This window comes from Podarcis filfolensis (genome assembly GCF_964270895.1).
Source record: "Podarcis filfolensis genome assembly, chromosome: 2".
Taxonomy (NCBI): Eukaryota; Metazoa; Chordata; class Lepidosauria; order Squamata; family Lacertidae; genus Podarcis; species Podarcis filfolensis.
Window position 1 is genome coordinate 121808266 of NC_139605.1, and position 21373 is coordinate 121829638.

A 21373-nucleotide genomic window follows, 5' to 3' on the forward strand; every position below is an offset into this window, starting at 1 on the left:
CTAATGGGAAACCACTTTTTCTTTTGCACAGTGAGATGAGGCACTCTCCTCTAAATGTGGTACAGACTGAATGTGATAGCTACATGTCTGATGTGAAACATCCCATAACATAGCACCAATTACACAGATTCTGTGGTTTTCTACAGCACATCCAGACAGCTCTATAGTGAGGGATCAGGAGTAGAGTATCAGTGCATCTGATCCTCTCAAGACCAGACATGCTGAGCATTTCAGCTCATGCTGATGCTGCACTAACCCTCACAGCTGAAGCAGAAAGTGTCTAACTGTGCCCCAGGAAACCAGGAGAAAAAGGGTCTCTAACATTCCCAAGAACAGTTTTTGTTCACAACACCCAGAAGGAGCCATAGAAACTGGCATTGATAGCATGTTCCAGGCAGGAGCACATCTATCAGGGAGGGTTCAGACATTATGTGCCCCTTCTGTAAATCAGGGCTAGGCAACACAGTACCCTTCAAATGTTGCTGGAGAACATCTCCCATCAGTCCCAGCTAGCATCGCCAGTCATCAGGGATGATAGGAGCTCCAGTCCAACAACATCTGAAGGGTACCACAATGGCTACTCCTGTTGTAAATTATGAGACCACATGACCTTCTGATGCCAGCTGATGTCAAATCCAGGCACCACAGGTCATGGCCAAGCCTGGGAGGCTCTGACATTGTGTAGGCCCAGCCTTCAGCTGACAAGTACTGTGTGAAATTGGGCTCACAGAATACTCTATAATTCAGACTTCACATTTCTTCACTATCAGTCACCTGCCATGTGTAGACCTATGCTAGCAAGGCACTGACACTCTTTGGAAGGAGGATTCCTTTGATAGCTCATAGATGCTGATGCAGCAAAGAAGGATCTCATAGAACCCAAGTTCAAAAGATTCTCCAGCCTAATTCCTTGGCAGGGCAACGTTCAAGATCAACTCTATAAATCAAGTCACGCATCCACCAGTCCATGCTTAAATGGACAAATTATCACAACTCTCAGAATATAAAGTTGCCATTCATTCCCAAATAACTCCCACTATGTTCCTTATTTCAGCTATGCTTTCTAATAGGTAGATAATTCAAATGGGGCAGAAGGCAAGAGAGGTGTTTGCCATTTCGTATGCCATTTCACTGCTGCTCAGCTGGTTAGATTTCACATTGACAGGCACTTAGTTATTCAAAGGACACTGTGATAATTTAAGAGAAAAAGTCAAGCATGAAAAGTGCATTACTTATAGCTCTGGGCTCATGGATTCTACATGGGCATGACCACATCTTGAAAATGCAGAAGAAATCCTATTTTGCATCGATTACATCACAATAATTAAATAATAATACAAAAACTTTATCCAGCCAACCTTCTTTAAAATGGCTGGAAAACTTCATGGGAAGGAGCACATAAAATGCTCTTCCTCCAAGATGCACCATTCTCCTAAAGCCAGGAATTACTGTATTGAGTTCATAAACCACCAATTTCAACATTATTTCCATCTTTCCCAAACAAATATATTCTTCATCCACAAAATGCACACACAAGATTCTCACCCCATGGTTGGGTCCAGTGCAATGCCTTTGGGGTTGTACAGTTCCAGGTCAAGCAGCGTAACACAGGTGACCCCATTCTTGTTGCAGACAAATATCCGGTCATCAATATCATCCACAAAGTAGAAGTTGCCTGTAAGCCAGTCAATAGCCATCTGCTCCACATCTAATGGAAGAAAACGAAGGGTGTGGTAAGTAAGATATTAACTCTTGGTCAAGAACAGTTCAGAAATTAAGCTTCTTCAAAAGGCCAGCAATCTGGAGTTGGGCTCCATACAGCATGGGTAGGTAATGTTTCATCTGTTGATATTTTTATCTGCTGAGCCCATCTGCCTTATCTGTCTTGTAGTTATTTGGACTTTTGGTGGACTCCTTTTGAAAGCTACACCTATGAGAAATAAACTGTGGGAAATCTTGGTTCTTCGATTCTGTCAAAACTCCTTGGAAGCCATGGCTCAGAGTGTCCAACTACTATACCATCAAAAATATTTACAACTTGCCTTTCATCTGTACAGGCACATCTGATCAGCTCATTCCTCAGGACAAGAAGGAACTGAACTGCAAAAGAGCTGTCAGTGGATCTGTAAAGAGTCAGGCACACAGAGCTGCTCATGGTGCAGATCTCAAGAGTTCCAGGTCATCCAGCATTATAGAGACAATGCTTGCACTCTGTGACTGAAAGTACCTCAGAAAAGCAAAAGTTTCAAAGGGTGGTGATGCGTGGAGATACCTTCAAAGAGAAGGCTAAGCTAAGTTTTATATGTCTAGTAAGCAGTGCATTCCCCCCCAGGTGGTACTCAAGGGTATTCAGTACCGGCACCTCTTTTGTTGTTGTTAAAAAGTGTGGCACTTACTGTAACAATTTAAGGTGACTACCAGCAATTCTTCCCCCCCCCTTTTCGGGGGGGTGTGTGTTAAAAAGTCTGGCGCTTACTGTAACAACTTCATGGTGAGTACCAGCACCTGTTTTTCTAGGGAAAAAAGCACTGCTAGTAAGTATTGTTTGGGAGGGAGCACTCAGACTTCTGTCCTCCCATCTGCAATCTGAAATGCTTCGCCCCAGCTACACATCACATGGAACTTCAGTTCCTCCTTTGCCGCTCTGTCATACAGATCATGTCTTCTTACCAAACCTCCATTTCAAGAAATAAGTTCCCAGTTAAGTGGAGGTGGTAGATCTAGAACACCATGAAGTTCTCCAGTCCTCTCTTAGAGCTGCCACATTCTCTCTCTCTCTCTCTCTTGGAAATGCGTATAACAGAGAGTTTTGTTAAGGGAACTTTTCCCAAACACAAAGCTACACTGACAGAAGAAACTGCAACCGGCAGAACTTTCCTTTCTGTACAACCCTTTTAAGGGACAGGAGCCTGCTGAACATAAACCCAGTGACCCTATTAAAAACATTTATTAGTTTGTTTATAAAATTTGTTAGCTGTCTTTTGAACAGCACAGGCACTCAAGATGATGAACAAGCCTTCTAAAACCACCATATAAACTACAGCAGTAAAAGAGAACAACATGCTCAGCAAAAAACAACAACAAAAAAACCACCTGGCAAAGCCCTTTTCAAATAAAAACTTTTTCTCAATCGCCAGAGGAAGCTATATATAATACCATGAAAAATGAAATAGCCTTATAAAATTAGGCCTATTTAGACAATATGCATTTCAGGCTGTGCTGTTTGGCTATGACACAAAAAGGATTTGACTGTGACCCTGTAGCTTCAAACAACTGCGGTGCCTGAACCCCTGCACAGTGGCATTGGTCGTGAGACATGAGTACCCTGTCTCTGGCTAGTGCTCTTCTCCTCCCCACCTCCCCTGGCCAGTGGTGTGCAGTGAAACTTTTCTTTGGGGAACAGTTAGGGCCAGAGGCAACAGCTTGTAAAGGCGATTGTGGGAAGGGAGGGACATTGCGTTTGTGAGCATCCCGCCTGCCTCCCTAAGATGGGCAGAAGCTTCCCAGGCTTTGCTGGGAAGGAGGCACCAGGCATTAATACTTTAATACTCTAATTTACCAGGTATATTTAGGGGACAGCCTAGTTCCCCATGTCCACTGACCACATGCCACTTCTCCTGGCCTGTTCTTCAGCCACATCTCACCCCCTATCACATGCTCCCCCCTAGTTTTCTTGCCGCCAAGGAACCATCCCAAGCAACCCCTTCTCCTCCCCACTGGGCCTGTTTTGTGTTACTGAAGAATAGAGCATCAGGCAGAAGATTGCTCTCCCACTGAGATACTTAGAGGCCTATTCTCCTCTCATCCTTCTGTGCTTCTCTGTTCTCGGGGAACTGGCTGCTGTCCTCAATTAGGCTCCCTCACCCGCCCTGTGCCCCCCTTGAAAACAGCTTTCAAAACTTTTCCCGTGTTTCACAGGGTTTTCTTTTTTCTCCAGTCCTGGCATCAATGGGCTTCTGAGAGCACTAGGCCTCCACAGCCTATTGCTACATTCCAAAATACTTTGTTGGCAGAGGCCCAAACAGTGTGCTGCTAAAGCGCAGTGGCGGAAGGCGGGGGGGGGAGAGTTTTGGGAAGCAGCAGCAACCAAACCAAAAAGGGGCCCCCAGATTCTGGCCAAGTTCAAAAGCTCAGATTCTGGCTTGTGAAACACCCTCCCCATGCCACCTCCTTTCATAAGCCCTTACATTCTGATTCCATTATATCCAAAATGGAAAAATGACGTTTAATATGAGCTTACAAAGCAGAATCTTAAATCAACTTCTACCTATGGTTAAGATCCTGACATTAAGCCACAGTTCGCCATTTCAGACTTAATGAGTAGCTGTGGTTGGATTAATGAAATCACGATCACTTGTTTCCAGGTGCTCAACTACAGGTTAGTTATTGTGGCCACTTGCAGATCACCAAAAAAGAAGAAATGCATTGCCCACTCAGCCCACAACTATGTGGGTTTACATAAAATTTGCATATGCTAATTTATATACAAAGGTGCAAATTTAGAAGGAGTTACTATAATCTACAGTAATGCATCTCCATAACAAGCCCCCATTACAAAATCCAAAACAGACACTGAAACTAAGACAAACAGAAATCAAAATGTAAGTTTTCCTAATAAATTCCACATAAAGGAACATCCTTTACAAATGAGAGAACATTATTTAGCTCTTTCACAAGTACAGTTCATAGGATGGTGGTGCCCAAAACACACACACCTTTCAGAATGTGGTTCTCACCAAATTACAGTTTTATTATTGAATTTATTGTTAAATCTCATATCCAGCCTTTCCTCCCAAAGGAGCCCAGGGTGGGACTTTACTATGGCACTTACTATGCTTAAATTACCAATAAAAGGATAACTGTAGCTCACTATACAAATTGCTTACTTGCAGACTGTAGATTCTGGTTCTTTCTAACTCACAGCTTCTAACTGTGCAAAAGAGACCTGATCCTACACTCGATGTAAGTGAACACCATACAGGCTTCTTTCATATTCTATTTGCAAGAAATTACAGTTGCCATACTTCATTTCTTGACTGAACATCTTTACATCCCAGTTTTCTAAACATAAATAGGTACTGTACATTAGAAATAACTGCTTTGCCATAACTTGAAGCAGGAGAGGGACAGTTTGTTTATGAGTTTGTTTATATCCTCACCTTTTTTCCAAAGAGTTCATTCAACAAGTCATAAGTGGTTTTCTGCACTTTCCCCAGGACATGATTCTCACAACAACCCTGTGAAGTAGGTTAGGCTGAAAGACAGTGACTGGCCCATGCTTCATGGCTATGTGTGGATTTGAACTTTGGTCTCCCAGGTTCTAGCCCAAAACTCTAACCACAATACTATGCTGGCTTTGCAAGGGTCAGCCTTCCTCTACTTGCCTCAATCCAGAACATATTCACTACACATCTGTGGCTCAGCTTCATAACATCTGCTTTGCATGCAGAAGGTCCCAAATTCAATTCACAGAATTGTTGCAGAGCCACTGTAGAATAGGCAACACTGAGAAAAGATGAAAAAGTGGTCTGACTCAGTAACACAGGTTCCACTATCCAAACACAATGCATTCTCAGGGAATTGTTTGTTAGGCGAGTGTTCACATAACGAGTCAATGATTCCCAATGATTGCTATGGGAACTTTTCTAATGTGTTTCCAACTACAGAATTTTGACCCCCAAATGATTAAAAAAAAACCCAGGAAAACCCTCTAAAATCTTGCAAAAGGTAAACAAGGAAGGGGAAAATGCTCTCTTATTTGTTAGATCCCTTCCCCTCCTTCCCCATGGTTTGTGGAGAAATGGCTGCTGCAAACCAGCAAAACACACTAAAGTAAGGCTTGTTTAAGGCCGCTTATTTGTTACAGTACTATACACAGGTCCAGCTGTTTGGATATCTGAACCTGCAGTGTGTACAGCAAGTTTTGGGTACTAATTCCTCATGTTTGGATAAGGGGATTTTCCTTGGCCTCCAATAGAAGGCTCCATATGTCAGGGCCTTCATCTGCTGCTTTCTCTCCACTTCTTCCCCCTGCTCCCCCCTTTTTTAAAAAGGTCAGGAAGCAACCTCTGGACTCCAATCAGCAGCGGCATACAATTGTGTCACTGACTGGGATGCAAAGGAACTGCTATTCTAAGCTGGCCCCAACAATGAAGCTTGACAAAAGAAAGACCCAATTACCCACCATAGCAAATGTATGTGTGCGGCTTGAATGTTAATACAGTATTGGGTAGGTCTGATGGTGCTGCAGGGATAAGAATGTCTCAGAGTAGACTCTCTCTCTCTCTCTCTCTCTCTCTCTGCACTGTGTAATGGAAACATGAATTGTCTCCACTCCCTCCAAGCAGAAGGCTCTGTCTCAAGGGACGAGGGACTGTTGAGCAAGTCAAGCTGCCTGGTGCCCTCCAAGGATGACTGGCTAAGAACCAAGTGCCAGCTTTGCTAACAGTAAAAACTGACTCACTGCAAAATTTGCCTTTCATTAGCATGCTGGGGGAGAACAAATTTCTCCACTCGGCTGGAAAAACAATTTTAGTGTTCTGTTGTTCTTCAGAAAACTGGAATCGCCAGGCTTGTAAATTACAACATGCAAGCTACAAGGGGGACAGGAGCAGCAGCAACAACAACATAATTCCATTAGGAGAATTCTGGGAGGAAGGATAAGTTATGAACAGCCACTTGGAGTTGGTGCGCATGTGTGAGAGAGAGACCGCTCTATCTTAAAACAACAACAACCACCAAGTGGCTTCAAGCTGCAAAAGTTCAGATAGCTTTTGATTAAATTTCATTTGGAATCAAGTTTCTGAAGGATATTGTTGTTATTCATATTTACACTTTGATGACTTCAAAGCAGATAGGTAGACAGACAGACAGACGGACGGACGGACAGACAGGAAAGGATAGAGCAGGGGTGAGGAATCTGTGGTTCTCCAGATACTGAACTCCCATCAGCCCCAGCCCAGCAGTTACCAGGAATGATAGGAGTTGTACCCCAACAACCTCTGGACCCCAGAGATTGACAGTACACTTCTAAGGTAAAATATGATATGAGGCTATGGGATAATCATCCTAAAGAAGCAGCGATACAAGCATCCAAGTACACATAGATAGTAGCTATACTGGACAGGAAACAGGCACATAAATTAAACAAGAATGGAAACTGCACCCAGAAATTATGCATATAATTTCAAATCAGCAAAGGAATGGTATCAAGTCTGTTGCAGAGGCTTCCTTTGTTGATACAGCCCATTGATCGTGCTTTGAGTTTTCTGAATTGAAAGCCTACAGACCAGAAGGCCTGGCTTTTTCATTTTGAAGCAGCCTGCAAAATGGTTGCCTGGTCACCTGTCTCAACAGGAGCCCCCTGACCACCACTGTACAATGTCCAAGATATCCCAGGCCTACCCTGTGCTGCTCTGGGGTAAAGCACATTAGACAGGCCTGAGCCACAGGACAGCAAAAACAAGCACCAGTGAATAAATCTGACAGTCCAGATGAAGACCATCACTAATCTAGCTGGGAATCGTAATTTCAAGCCACTTTGCCTCAAGAGTCGGCATCTTTGATCTGAAGCTGCTTTTAGGGGCTAAGTGTTAAAATAATTTAAAAGATGCACATTCATCCGTCTTGTGATATGCCCTTAAACCGCTTTGCTAGGCTTGTGGCCCAAGTGGGACATTAAACCCCACAGGCAGGCAGCTGCTCTGGGGGATGCAGGGCAAAGTTCGTGACAGAGTTAAGAGATACCGCTTGAGTGCCAAATCTCTTTCTCTCAGAAGGAGGGAGGAATCAAGCAAGAGGCAGTGATTTTCCTTTAACATCTGGTCAGTGCTTTAAGCTGAGTCACTCCCTTTGGAAACTCTCCCATGTGGTGTCGTGGTGTCAGCTCCAACCTCTCAGACCACAAGAGCGACTCTGCACTTTTATAATGGTTAAGCAACCCAAAGCTACGTTGTTGTTGCTTAATCTGTTCTGAGCCTCCCTGTCCCTGATTCATTAATATCTTGCACAAAAGAAGGAGGCACAAGCACCAAGGCAGTTTCCTGCACCAGAGGGGAAAGACCTGTTGAAGCTAGAGAAAAATAACGTCAAAGTTGGCTGCAAACCACCTTTTGAGTCAGAGTCACAAGATTGCTTTTAGGTGTTCCAAATGAGAAGAAAGAACTGAACGCAAATTACAGAACAGGGCAATGGTGGAACCACTGCAGTTTGGACCTCTATAACTTTCCCAATAATAATTTATATACTGTACAGTGCTACCTCCGGTTATGAACACTTCTGGTTACGAACACTTCAGATTATGAGCTCCGCTAACCCGGAAGCAGCTGCTCCTGGTTGCAAACTCTGCCTCAGGATGCAAATGGAAATTGCGCGCCAGAGGCACGCATGCAGTGAGAGGCCTCATTAGCAAAAGCGTGCCTCAGGATAAGAACGGTTTCAGCTTAAGAATGGACCTCCGGAATGAATTAAGTTTGTAACCAGAGGTACCACTGTACAGGTAACCTTACAAAGCACAGCTTGGTCCTAACTATGCTTATTTCTTATAGCATTCCCATTTAGGTTTTAACTCATTTTAAGTATTATATTATTGGGTCTTATTGTTTATTGTATTAGCTGTTGAGTTCGGGTCCTCCTTGCAGGCTTCCTATGGGCATCTGGATGGTCACTGAGAACAGGTTGCTGGACTACAGATGGGCCACTGGTGTGATGCAGCAGAGCTCTTCATATGTTCGTGTCTCCTTTACACCGCTTAGAGATTACCGTGATTCAAATAAATAAATAAATGGGAACCTTGAGATGGTGAGCCTTTCTATGTAACTATTCATTTTAAATATAGTAACTGTGTTATTGATTATGATGATGATGATGATGATGATACAGTTGTTGCATGGGAACCAGAATTAAAGGCAGTCCTTTGCAAGCAGGGAAAAAACTTTCTCAGCCCTCCAGCTGCAGTATTTCTCACCTAGCATAATTCTCTCCCTGAACCTCAGCTGGCACTCCCACTGAACCGGCAACAGGTTGTATTGTAGCCACCAGGTTCCTTTAAAACAACTGGCTTTTTCCTAGTCCATGTTGAACCAAACTTAACAGCTGCAGAAGCCCTTGGTCATCCCCCCCCCACCCCACCCCACATGGCTTCCACCCAGCATGGGAAAATGTACTTCTGTTTGAAGGGCAGCAACAAATCACCTCCATCAGTCAAAACTGCATCTCCCTTCACCAATGGGCAAAGGAGAAGCTACTTGAAAAGATGCTGTCTCTTCAACAGGGTGCAGGATTTGTTTGCTTAAGAAATTCAGCTCACCTAACCATTTCACTCTTCTGCCTCATGTACATCCAAGCAAAGTCTCTACTAAAGCAGTTGGCACAGGCAACCTTGGCCAACCAGGAAGTTTTAGACTACAACTGCCATCAGCCCCAGCCATCTAGACGGTCTCAGCTTTGCAAAGGTTGGCGTAAGGCAACAAGCGAAAGAACTGCTGCAATATATGTTGTGTGAGAAATCACACTTGAAGAACTTCTGGCCCTGGAGATTTAAAAGAAGTTAAGGCTCATATCTGAGACAGGAGGTGGCAATCCTATTAATCTCTATCGTTCCTTTATCTATGCTGTTACACGCCAAAAGATCTGAACAAGCCAAAATATAAATAACAGCATTTTAGTGCTATTTTTTCCTAATATACATCTTTTTGTATGCAGCTGAATCCTTTTAAATCCTCCATAATTCCTGTGAAGTCTTCCCTTTGTTTTCCCTTATCAGATAGAAAATTCTCTTAAATTCTTTGTTTTCAACATGTAATCAAACCAGAGCTGAATAAAAAGGCCAGACCAAATTTATATTCTGGCTCCTACCTTTAGTTATTGGGAAGTGTTTGTTGACAATGTAGTTGAAGAACTGGGGGGTGGGGGGGTGCAATTGATTACAACTGCAGTTGATTACAATGAGGGTACTGATATGGTTTTCCCTAATCAGGAGGGAATTATAAACCACATAAATCCAGTATGTGGCAAGAATTTTACAGTGGTACCTTGATTCTCAAACTTAATCGATTCCAGAAGTCCGCTCCAAAACCCAAGCATTCTAAAACCAAGGCACGCTTTCCCACAGAAAGTAATGCAAAATGGATTAATCCGTTCCAGACTTTTAAAAACAACCCCTAAAACAGCAATTTAACATGAATTTTCCTATCTAACGAGACCATTGATCCATAAAATGAAAGCAATAAACAATGTACTGCAGTCACAAAATCAATCAATCAGTAGCTGAACTGAGTTCCACACAGTCACAAAAACAAAACAAAAAAGCAAACTAAATAAAAACCTCAGCGTAACACTCAAAATGGAAGTGTGGCACTCAAAACGGAGCATGTTTGGCTTCCCAAAAAAGTTCACAAACCAGAACACTTAATTCCGGGTTTGCAGTGTTTGAGTTCCAAGTTGTTTGAATACCAAGGCATTTGAGAACCAAGGTAACATTGTATACATATTGGTGTTTGTTCGGGTTTCTGCACTTTGCTCTTTTCAAGGTCTCTGGCTGCAATATTTAAAAGTATAAATAAAAAAAGTTACACTATTCCACGTCAGATTATTTGCCTTTCTCACTACTACTTGATCCTTTTAACTGGAAATGCCAAGGTTTGAACCTGGGACATTCTGCATGGAAAGCATACGTTCCAACACTTAGCTTGGGTCCCTTCCTGCAGCCTCCAGAAACTACTGATGCAGCTCCAAAGGCACTAAGACCACATACACACTATAGATTTAAAGTGCTATGATATCACTTTAAACTGTCATGGCTTCCCATCAAACATTCTGGAAGCTGCAGTTTGTTAAATGAATGAAAAACATAAATGAAAAACTATTCTAAGTCCTAATACAGGAAACCATAAGGCAGGCTGGCCTTAGAGGCTGGATGGCCATCTGTCATGGATGCTTCGGCTGACATTCCTGCATTGGAGGGGGCTAGACTATATGACCCTTGGAGTCCCTCCCAACCCTACAATTCTGTTATCCACTTCATGAATGAAACAGAGTTAATTGCTGCCAACAAAAGCTTGTAAGATCACACAATTGGAAGCGCAATGCAGGATGCAACTGCAGATTGTACCGTCTTTGCTCAAGCAAGATTTCTTGTAGAACAGTGAACACCTTGCAAGGCACAACTACACTCTTTGGCTTCTTATATCAGGACCTAGCACTGTTTTTCATTTAAGATGAAAAATGAATATTCAAATCGTAAACTCAATGATTATGTCAGTTCTTACACGATGCAAATTCAAGATCTGTTTCCCATTTCCAAACTTGGGGGAGGGGCCTGTTTTTGCAAGATCCCCCAGCATGCTGTTTTAATTTACCAGTAAAGTTACTCTCAAAACTATTCTCCACACAACAACAACAACAACAACAAGGACTGAAAGCTATTCTACCCTACATCCAAAAATACCTTCATTTCCTCACTTTCTTTACTTTTCTTTTTGTGTGTTGCAAAACAGAAGGCAAAAAAAATATTTAAAAAAATCAGGGTGTTTCTCTTGCTGCTAGAGAGCATAAGGTTTTACCTGTGAAAAAATATAGCACAAATGTGCTAGGTTCTTATTTTTCTCCCTCTCACACTTAAGCAAAACTTTTAGAGATAGCTTCATTCCTACACTAAGTCAGAGGCAGACAAACTCATGGATGCATTCTGCAACCTTTTCATTCTCCAGCACAGCCCTAGTGGAGCCGGTGCAAATGCTCCAGAGGGAAGCCAGCTGCTGAATGCAACCAGCTCCCGGGACTTGTACCCCAACTCCTTCTAGGATTTTGGACACACTTTGCTCTAAAAATGGGCTGGAACAGGAACGAAGGAGGCAGCAACAGCAACAAGAGTGACAGCCAACCACCTCCCTCCTCCCTTCCCAGTCTGGTATTTTTGCAGCTGGAAAGCATTAGCTTCTCTCAAAGTCTTTTGTTTTTCAAATTGCTGGCTTGTTTTCTCTTCTCAACTTCCTCCCCCCATTCCTTCCCTCCCTCTTACCTTGTTCAAAATTCCATCTTTTATTATTATTTTCTGCTTTCATTCATAGTTAAAGCCAAAAGCCAAGGTTTCCTCTGAAACTGTATGAAAGCTACATTAGCAAGACCTATTTTAACCCTTACACAATAGTTTCTCTCTCTCCCCACCCCTGGCCATCGCCAGTCTCAGTCCCCAAAATCATTTTCTTCTTCTTCTCTTCTCTAGCTAGCTAGCTGGGGTTGGGGGGGGGAGCAGGCAGCTTTTTTGATTTTTGGCACAGTCTCAGAGAACTTTGGGAAATTTGGAAAAGAAGCAAGCCCTGGGCCTCAGTTGCACTCAGAAGAGTTCAGCTGCTTCTGCAACATACCAGAAAAGGGGCTACAGAGGGCAAAAGGCAAGTTGTCAAAAGAGCCACCTTGATCCCAGACAGAGTGAAGATACTCACAAAAAGCATCGCTTCAATGCAATAAGCTGTTACTTTGCATCAACTCCCAAAACCCTGAAGCAAAGCTATGTAGGGCAGCCACTGGGTGGCCCACCAATGACTTTCAGGTGGCTCAGGAAACACCTCTGAACAACAGACCGATGGATTGTTCCTGTTGTTATTTTTTAATTCCCGTCCACACTCTGGTGCCAGTATCATAAACTAAGGTTACCAGATTTTTTTCAAAGAATCCAGGGAAACTTTTCCCCCCTTTAAAAGAGATTTAAAAAGTTATTTTTAAAAAAGTTATTTTTTTAAAAAAATAAGAAGTAATATCTGCCCTTCTGTGGTCTCCTCTGTCACGCACCCTTCCTCTGGGCCCTGGCCTGCTCTCTTGGAGCGCTAGCCGCCATGGAGTAGGCTCGGGTCGGGCCTGGGCTCAGCCACGCGTCCTTGCCCTCCCGGTGATTTCCTACCTCTCCTTGTCAACGGCAGTGGCAGTAGTGCGGCAAGTTTGGGGCTCCCCTCTTTTTTGTCCTCTTTCTTTCTCTATTCCTTCTCCTCTCTTCCTTCTCCCTGCATTGGTTCTGGGGTTTTTCTGGCCCCAGAGTGCTGCTGGACAGTCAGCCGAGTGGCCAGGCACTCTTGCTCCTGGCTCGATTTGGGTCACGGGGGGTCAGCAGTTCCCCCAGCTGACGTGCCGGGCATCCCCGGTTCCCCCTTGGCAGTGGCAGCGGCAGTCTCAGCAGCCCGGAGCCAGCCTGGTAGCGCAGTTATCTCTGGCTGGCTTCAGGAGCTGCTCGCTGCCGTGGCACCTGCCGTTTTGCCTCACCGGAAGTCCCCATATGATATGTCTTGTGCCACTGAACCAATCACGCAATATTCATTCCCTATTAATAAATCTACAACACTTAAAATATAAATCCAGGGACATTCCAGGGACGGATTTTGTCTGGGGACAGATTTGTAAATCCGGGGACTGTCCCTGGGAAACGAGGACGTCTGGTAACCATATCATAAACACCAATGTAAATTAGAGTTAATTTCCATCACAAGCCCAAAGTGGGCATATTAGAATCATAGAATCGTAGAGTTGGAAGGGACTCAAGGGTCATCTAGTCCAACCCCCTGCAATGGAGGAATCTTCGCTAAATAGAATCATAAAATATTGAGCCCCTGAGGTTGCCTGCCCCCTGCGTTAAACATTAAACAGGTTGTGTGTGAGAAGGAGGGAGGGAGAAACTTTGGTGCACAGTGAAGTGGTGTGTTTTTTTAAAAAAATGAAGCCAGCATGATATAGTTGGGTACACGGTCCTAAATAAAGATGTCAAATTCCTAGACACAAGCCTTAAATATCTCAGCCTATGAACATGTAAGCAGCTGCACTTGCATATATGCAATGTGTATTACCTGTTGGGTTTGGCTGTTGTCTGTGCATGCGCTGCCATCTGCACATGTGCATGAGCTATTTCAAAGGTGCCCACCTCAGCTTAACTGCAAAGTGAATGTGGCTTACATTTTCTAATCAGATGGAACCTGATTTCAGGGCAAGCACATCAAACAGCAGTATTTCTCAAGAAACTACAGGATAGATATGGATTGTGTGTACATGGCTTCAAACAACAGTGGTGCAAGATCACTGGAGCCAGAGTGAAAAGCAATGTGTACACAGACGGCAACTCAGATTGAGCAGGCTCCAACTTCCAAGTTCAAAAGCCAAAATTGGGCAATATTTTTATTAGGACCAGCCAGAATGTCACAAACATCTGCCAAGCTTTCAAGTTCTCGAGAACTCTTCATGAGACAATATGTTATCCAAAGCAAGGGGTAGAGAAGGACATTGGGGGGTGGGGAGTACAAGAACTAGGATGGATGTTGTGGTCATGAGTTCCAAGATGGAGACTGCAATTTACCATTTCTTCTTTATTCCAGAATCATTCTTCCTTATCTCAGAACTGAAGGTTTGTAACCTGCTGTGAGTGTATGTGTGAAGCAGTGATTGATAAGTGAGTTGTTTGGACACCAGACAATAGGAATCTCTGGGTTCTAAAGAACTGCTATCTTTCTTTCCCCTCTACTCCACTTTTCCTATTTCTGTCTTATTTTCTAGTATAGTCCTTGGAAACTTCGTATTTGCCCTTATTTCCTCCCACATCAACCAGGATGCATCTTTTCTGTGGTGGGTTTGTCTGAGATCAGGTACTCCCTAGTAGTTATTTTCTGCAAATACAACTTAACAATAATTGCAGGTGGATGTTTGGCGTTTTTTTGTGTTTTTTTAAACCTCCTCTCCAAATGTCAAATGCAAATACACAAACTTTGCAAAGAGGCTTAAAAAAACTTCCTGCTGTGCTGAAGCTGATGTCTTGAACTTAATAAGAATTCACAGCATAGCCAGCTTACAATACACTGGTATGCATGTCTACTCCAGCAGCAAGTCTCTTTGTGTTTAATGAGGCTACTCTAAGGTAAGTGGATACAGGACTGCAACCTAAGTTTATGTTTAGGGTTGGCATTGAGGAAATAGGGTTCTTCTATTGTTAACAATACAGTGGTACCTTGGGTTACAGACGCTTCACGTTACAGACACTTCAGGTTACAGACTCCACTAACCCAGAAATAGTACCTCGGGTTAAGAACTTTGCTTCAGGGTGAGAACAGAAATCATGCTCCGGCGGCGCGGTGGCAGCGGGAGGCCCCATTAGCTAAAGTGGTACCTCAGGTTAAGAACAGTTTCAGATTAAGAATGGACCTCTGGAACGAATTAAGTTCTTAACCCAAGGTACCACTGTAGTATCTCCACAGTTAGCACCAGCAAGACATGGCAGACTTCCTGTGGTAAACATAAGGGAGAGCAGCAATGACTGCACTCTCTCCAATCTTGTGTTATGCCATGCGCCTCACAGCAGCCATTTTGAGAATGGCACCCTCAGCACTCTGTTTGGAATGTGCCCACTGGTCCAAAAAGCTTGGCAACCCCTGAGATAGGGGGTGCCTGGCTGTTGACACCCTATGCAGAGCTCTATGAGAGCAGAATGGGCTGCATTTCCAGCCCACACATACAACAACAATCCATAAATAATTCAAAATGTACACCTGGAACTGTACTCTAGATTCTAGATGGTGCCCATCTGTAACTTCTGAATCAGAAGAAATACTGAAAATAAACAAATAAATAGGAGGTGCTAATCTCACAAGGTAATGGGTAAAGACAGGCAGCGAATAATTTCTAAAATATGAGGTACCAGGGCTCAAGATCACTTGAAATTCCTTCATCTAGAAGCCCTACTCACAGCTCCATTCCCAAATCCCAGAGGTAACAGAGTGCCTGTGATTACTGTGTGACGTGAAGAATGCACTCTGCACATGCTCAAGGGCATACTACTTTTTACTTGTTCCAAACAGCAGTTTATCTGGGGGGGTGCACTATATAGCAGAAGCATCCTCCCTGCTCCCTCCGCTTTTGACACACGCCCTCAAGCCTGGTCTCAGGTGCACCCAGTGTCATGTTCTCTAATCATCATTAGCACCTGTTTGGGTCACAATTCATCTTCTTCTTCTTCTATTTGCTGCATCTTTCCCCCTCAGGCAGGATAATGACCCCTTTCCTGTTTGGCGTGTACAATATACAGCCAGCTGTCAGTCTGCCACGCACCATACTCATTTTGAACTCCTCAGGGATTTTGGTCTCGCTTCTGTCTGAAAGTAGAAACGCAGGCCCTGACATGAAGAAAAAGTGACAAGAGGACCCCCAAGGCTGGCTGGTTCATTGTTTGCCCGCCCTCCAATTGAGGTGGACTTGCTGGAGCATCTGGTTGTCTCACTGGAATCACAACAGCACAAATTAAGATGACGTGTGTACATGCAGCTTGGGGTGGACACTGGACCATTTTCTCTCTTTTTTACTTGAGTTTGGAGGCAAAGCCTTGCCTTATATCTGTGTCTAAGCTTTTCTCATTTCCTTCAATGAGAAACTAGGCTTTCTTCTTCCTCTTCTTCTTCTTCTTCTTCTTCTTCTTCTTCTTCTTCTTCTTCTTCTTTTTAAGGGCAGAGATACCAGAAGAACTTTAAAATATTCCAAACAAGTTTCAAAAACCTGTCTATTTAGGTGGTTGTCACTGGCAGATTAACTTCACACCCTTTATGCGCCCCATTAATAGGAACATGTATTTATTGGCATTTTATATGAAGCCAACTGATTACTTGGGGGCATCTTCCCTCAAACTTGCTAATCAGAGCACTGCTCTTAGATTTATCATCACCCTGCACTGCAGGAGGTTGGACTATATGATCCTTGGAGTTTTTTCCAACTCAACAATTCTATGATCTTATCATTTTATAATACCATTCAGTGATTTACTCTGTGCCCTGATCCCCACAGCTGTATGAACAAAAACCCAGTTTCCATTTGACAACCTATGCTGTATATTATGTGGCCCAGGACAAAAAAAAAATGCATAAAAATCAGATCCTTACTCTCCTGTATCATATGTTAAATTATCTATCTTTGGAGAAAAATCCAGTATTCTCCCAGGCAGACAGCTGCTTAAGACAATCTGTCCTCATAAAGGGCTCATCCTCACCCTAGTATACTGTCGTATTTTAATCAAAGTATGTATTAACTGTTTTCTTAATGTACCCAACTTCTCAGGTCTTTCATGCTGACTTGGAAGCCAGCCAGGGTAGAGAGGCATCCACCAAACAGGCTGCAGAAACACCCAGCTGGCTTCTGCCTTATCCTGGTGAAATCCTTATTGTGTCATACATCATAGATGGGACTTATTGGCAAAAGAAAACATGGCCACAGAGTTTGGAAGTATCACTGCTGGGAGTAGGTGACAGGGAGGTGGCAGGGAGATTGGCACTGTGTGGGCTCACCAGTGAGAGCACCCAGTTGACTCAAGGTGAACAATAGTTAACACTGGAGTTAACGCAAAGATAGATTCTAGGATTAAAAGGAAGTACAAGTGAGCAGGAACATAGGAAGCTGGCTTTTATTGAGTAATACTATTGGTAATTCAGCCCAGTATTGCCTACACTGACTGGCAGTGGCAGTTCAGGGCTTCAGACAAGGGTCCCACCCAGCACTACCTGGAGATGCCAGGGATTGAACCTGGGACCTCCTGCATGCAAAGTAGATGCTCTATCACTAAGCTATGGCCCTTCTGCAACCATTTAGATAAGGAAATAGAGCAATGTAGACACCAGTGTCAGTGCACACATGGGTTATACAGATATGAATTTTCCATGGGTGCTTTTGTGCATGTTCATCCACACTTGACAGCTTTCAGTGGAATTATGTCTCAATGCTTCCAACCTACACTAGTTGAAGGTGCTTGATGGAATGTATTTGCACTGTGTGGGGTTGTCCCCTCCCCTCAATTAGTACATCACACCCTTCTTGAATTCTGGAAATCTCAGGTCCGTTGCAGCAAAAACATCATTTCACATGCTTAAAAACAAAACAAACAAACAAACAAAAAAAAAACCCCTCACCTACACAATGTGCTTTACTACACCTACAGTTGTGTAGCATGTGATATTTTGGTCAGGGTCCGCCCCCCCCCATCACATTATCTACAGATTAGGGAAATCCAAATTAAATGGGGACGAGTGTGGGCTGCCCTTTGTATGAGGACCACATTGTGTGGAGGAAGTGAAAAACATGCACTTATGGGATGCACTGAATCCAATTTAAACAACTGTGGGAACACAGCCTAGGGCAGCAATCCTGTGTACATATACTTAAGAGTAACTGCCACAGAACTCAATGGAGCTTATTTCAAAGAACACATACAAAGGGTCATGCTGCAAGTCAAGCTTTTAAAATCATGAGATTGCTTAAAATCCATGAGTGAAATAAGCAAAGCTAACCTAGCACTGAGAATTTAGCAAACAGGAAACTTCTGGGTTAACCTCCTTTTACCTAGCTGGTCTTAGGAGCTGGAAAATTTGAGTCTTGCACAATGAAAAGCAAACATTTTTGAGTTTATTGTCCCCTGGGTTCTCATTTTACAGCAAAGGAAAATAAAATTGCAACATCTTCCAGCCCAGTTGACTAAAAATATTTGTGAGTATGGGGAAATCTTCATTAGTAGGCAATTTCTGAGAAGGTCGTGAATTCCAAATGCTACCCCTAAAGTCTCCAAATATTTATGTACGTTGTTTTTGGTCCTTGAGGCATCTAACAAATCCCACAGGATTACGAACGTGTAAATGATAACTTCCTCATATTTTTGCAAGCACAGACACAACATGCAGGAAACAGAGATGGCTCATTCATTCTTTATTCAAAGAGCTCAGTCTGGAAGTATAATAAGCTGCCTTAGTATTTTCAAACCACTGAGCCATCTATCCTGCCTACTCCAACTGACAGAGACTCTCCAAGGTCTCCAGGAAAAGATCCTCTCCAGCCCTGCTACCCAAAATAATTTTAAGTAGAGATTGCATTATACAGAATGCGCCCTCTTGGAAACAGTAGCAGCTGGTGTGGTGTGGTGGAGCCGGGAAGCCACCCTCCCAATGCCAGTAGCACTACAGAATATCTGGAAAGGCAGGATGGAAACAAGGGTGACTATCACAGGCAGGCTGATAGTGCTAATCCTGTGGTCTGTCAGTATGTCTGTGCAGCCTCATCCAGGTAAGGTGAAGTGGTCCACCCTGCCCCACCAGCCGCTCCTGCTCCCGAGTCAGATCACCAATCCATCCAGCTCAGTATTGTCCACTGGCAATGACCCCTCCAGGTTTTCCGGCAGGGATTTTCCCCAGCCCCACATAGAGATACCAAGAACTGAACCTATTACCTTATGCATGCAAAACATATGCTCCTCCACTGAGCCACGCCATTATTCTGCCATCCCCACAAAGAGCTCAAGGTCGCTTATGTGGTCCCCCTACCCATAATATCCTCACAATAGCCATTTGAGGTAGGTTAGGCTGAGAGTGTGTACTGTTTGGCCCACTGAGCTTTGTGGGTTAGTGGAGAACTGGAATTAAACACGTCACTAAACTGGCCAGAGACTGAACTTAAATACTTAGTTTATATTACATAAGCTAAGTTGGAAGGAACCCAAAGGTCTTCTAGTTCTACTGAATGTCCAAAGGCAGGACACATTTTTTCTGTCTAGAGCAGGGCTGGGGAACCTGTGGCCTTCCGGATGTGGCTGGACTACAATTCAATCTTCACTGACCATTGGCCAGCACTGGCTGGGGCTAATGGAAGCTGGAGGCCAACAACACCTGGTTCCCTGGCCCTGGTGTAAATCAATTGCCAACAGGCACCTGCCAAGCCTTTTCAAGCAAATATTTTTAAGAAAAGGTTTTCCTAATAAATTCAGTCTGTTGCTGAACAGCTTCCCCCCGCCCCCCTACAGGCTACAATTCTTCATGGAAGGATTTGGAAAAGGTTCAGCCTTGGGGATTAAAGGCTGGCCGTATAAAGAGGAAAACAAGCTAAGTTGCTTGCTCTGAAAACTGGGACACCAAGTGGGGCAAGGGGAGTGGAAGTGGGTGGGGGAACAAATCAAGCACAGCTGGTTCCAAGTTCATGCTAACCTAACTCATTCTTCACCTTCCACACACCCACAGAAACCAGATCAGAGGCTTTCAGCAGAACTACGGAAAGGAGGAGAGAAAAGAAGAATGCCAATGCATCCAGCAAATAAACATTAGGCAGCTGATTCATAACCAAGATGTGTGCTGTAGGGCAAACAGCAGTCAAAAGTTTTGACCGGAGAAACAGTTTCAATGGAAGAACAGCTTGAGAGGACTGTGCCGCTGACTGCAGAAATGTCTGAGTTCAAAAGCCTGTGAGGAGGAGGAACGAAACCTTGCCAGGAATGCAGTCCCAGGGGTCCGAGTTTCCTTTCCTTTTTGCTTATAGGAATGATTCCTTTGGATACATTTACATAATGATCTGAAGGCATTCCAGCTCCCTAGCCTTGAGAACAAGACCAACCTCTGTCACAGCAAAAGACTTTACATCAAGCATTTCCACTGGCAGCATTTTGCATTAATTGAAGAGGTTAAAGACATGTATTTTCAGGTCAAACTAAAAAGATGGGGGCCCTGACATTCTCTAGTGGCTATGAAGGTTTTAGGTTTGGAGCCTTGGATTCAGACAGTGCTCTTCATCACCTCTTCAAGGGAAGCTGCTCTGACAGCAAGTCACCATCAGTATAGGGAGCCTGACAGCGGTGCGGGGGGGGGGGGGAGGTTTTTTTCTTAGAAAGAAGCCCGCCTTTTCCAGCTAACAGGAGAAGATGCAGGGAGAAAGATGAGAGGAACAAAGGGAAACAATGGCTTTTGCCTTCAGAATTCCACAGGTTCTCAGAAAAACAATGTCAGTTATCACTATGTAACTACAGCTTATGCCCCCCAGTTCTGTTCTCACAGAGTAATGGAAAGAAGCCTTACAACAACAACAACAACAACAACAACAACAACAACAACAACAACAACAACAACAACAACAAACACAACACGGAACAGCAGGAACGCTTGTGAAAAGCTCATGAATAAGAGGCTATTATTTGCTGCCACAGAACATAGTGGTGGCCATTAGCTTAAAAGGATTTATAAAAATTTCATTAGAAAGATAGAGGTCTATATCTGCAGCTATTCATCATGAAAGTGCTATAGAACTTCCATATACAGAGGCAGTAGATCTCTGAATACCAGTTGCTTGGGAGAAAGAGTGGGCGAGGGCTGTTGCCTTCACAGCCTTGTTGGCTTCCTGGAGGCATCCCGCTGACCCCTGCAGAAAGCAGGATATTGGACTAGGCATGCCTTTGGGTCTGATCCAGCAGGGACCCTCCTTCACATTTAATGCCCACAGAGGATACATGAGTTAAGTGAAGAAATGGCTGAAAGCAAGAGTGTTCCAGGAACCAGAAAATGAGTCAACCAAGCCATGGCCACAGTGGCTGCCAAGGCCACATATTACACACAAC

The 21373-nt window shown here is 43.7% G+C and overlaps 1 protein-coding gene across 12 annotated transcripts in view; it reads right to left on the reverse strand.

Annotated features, from left to right (window-relative positions):
* Positions 1 to 21373, reverse strand: part of LRP1 (LDL receptor related protein 1) — a 312513-nt gene that overhangs the window by 144449 nt on the left and 146691 nt on the right. For all 12 annotated transcript variants that reach the window (XM_083599706.1, XM_083599705.1, XM_083599704.1 and 9 more), the window contains one exon: positions 1546 to 1708. In XM_083599706.1, coding sequence (XP_083455832.1) covers positions 1546 to 1708 — 163 coding nt within the window. The remainder of the gene's footprint in view (positions 1 to 1545; positions 1709 to 21373) is intronic.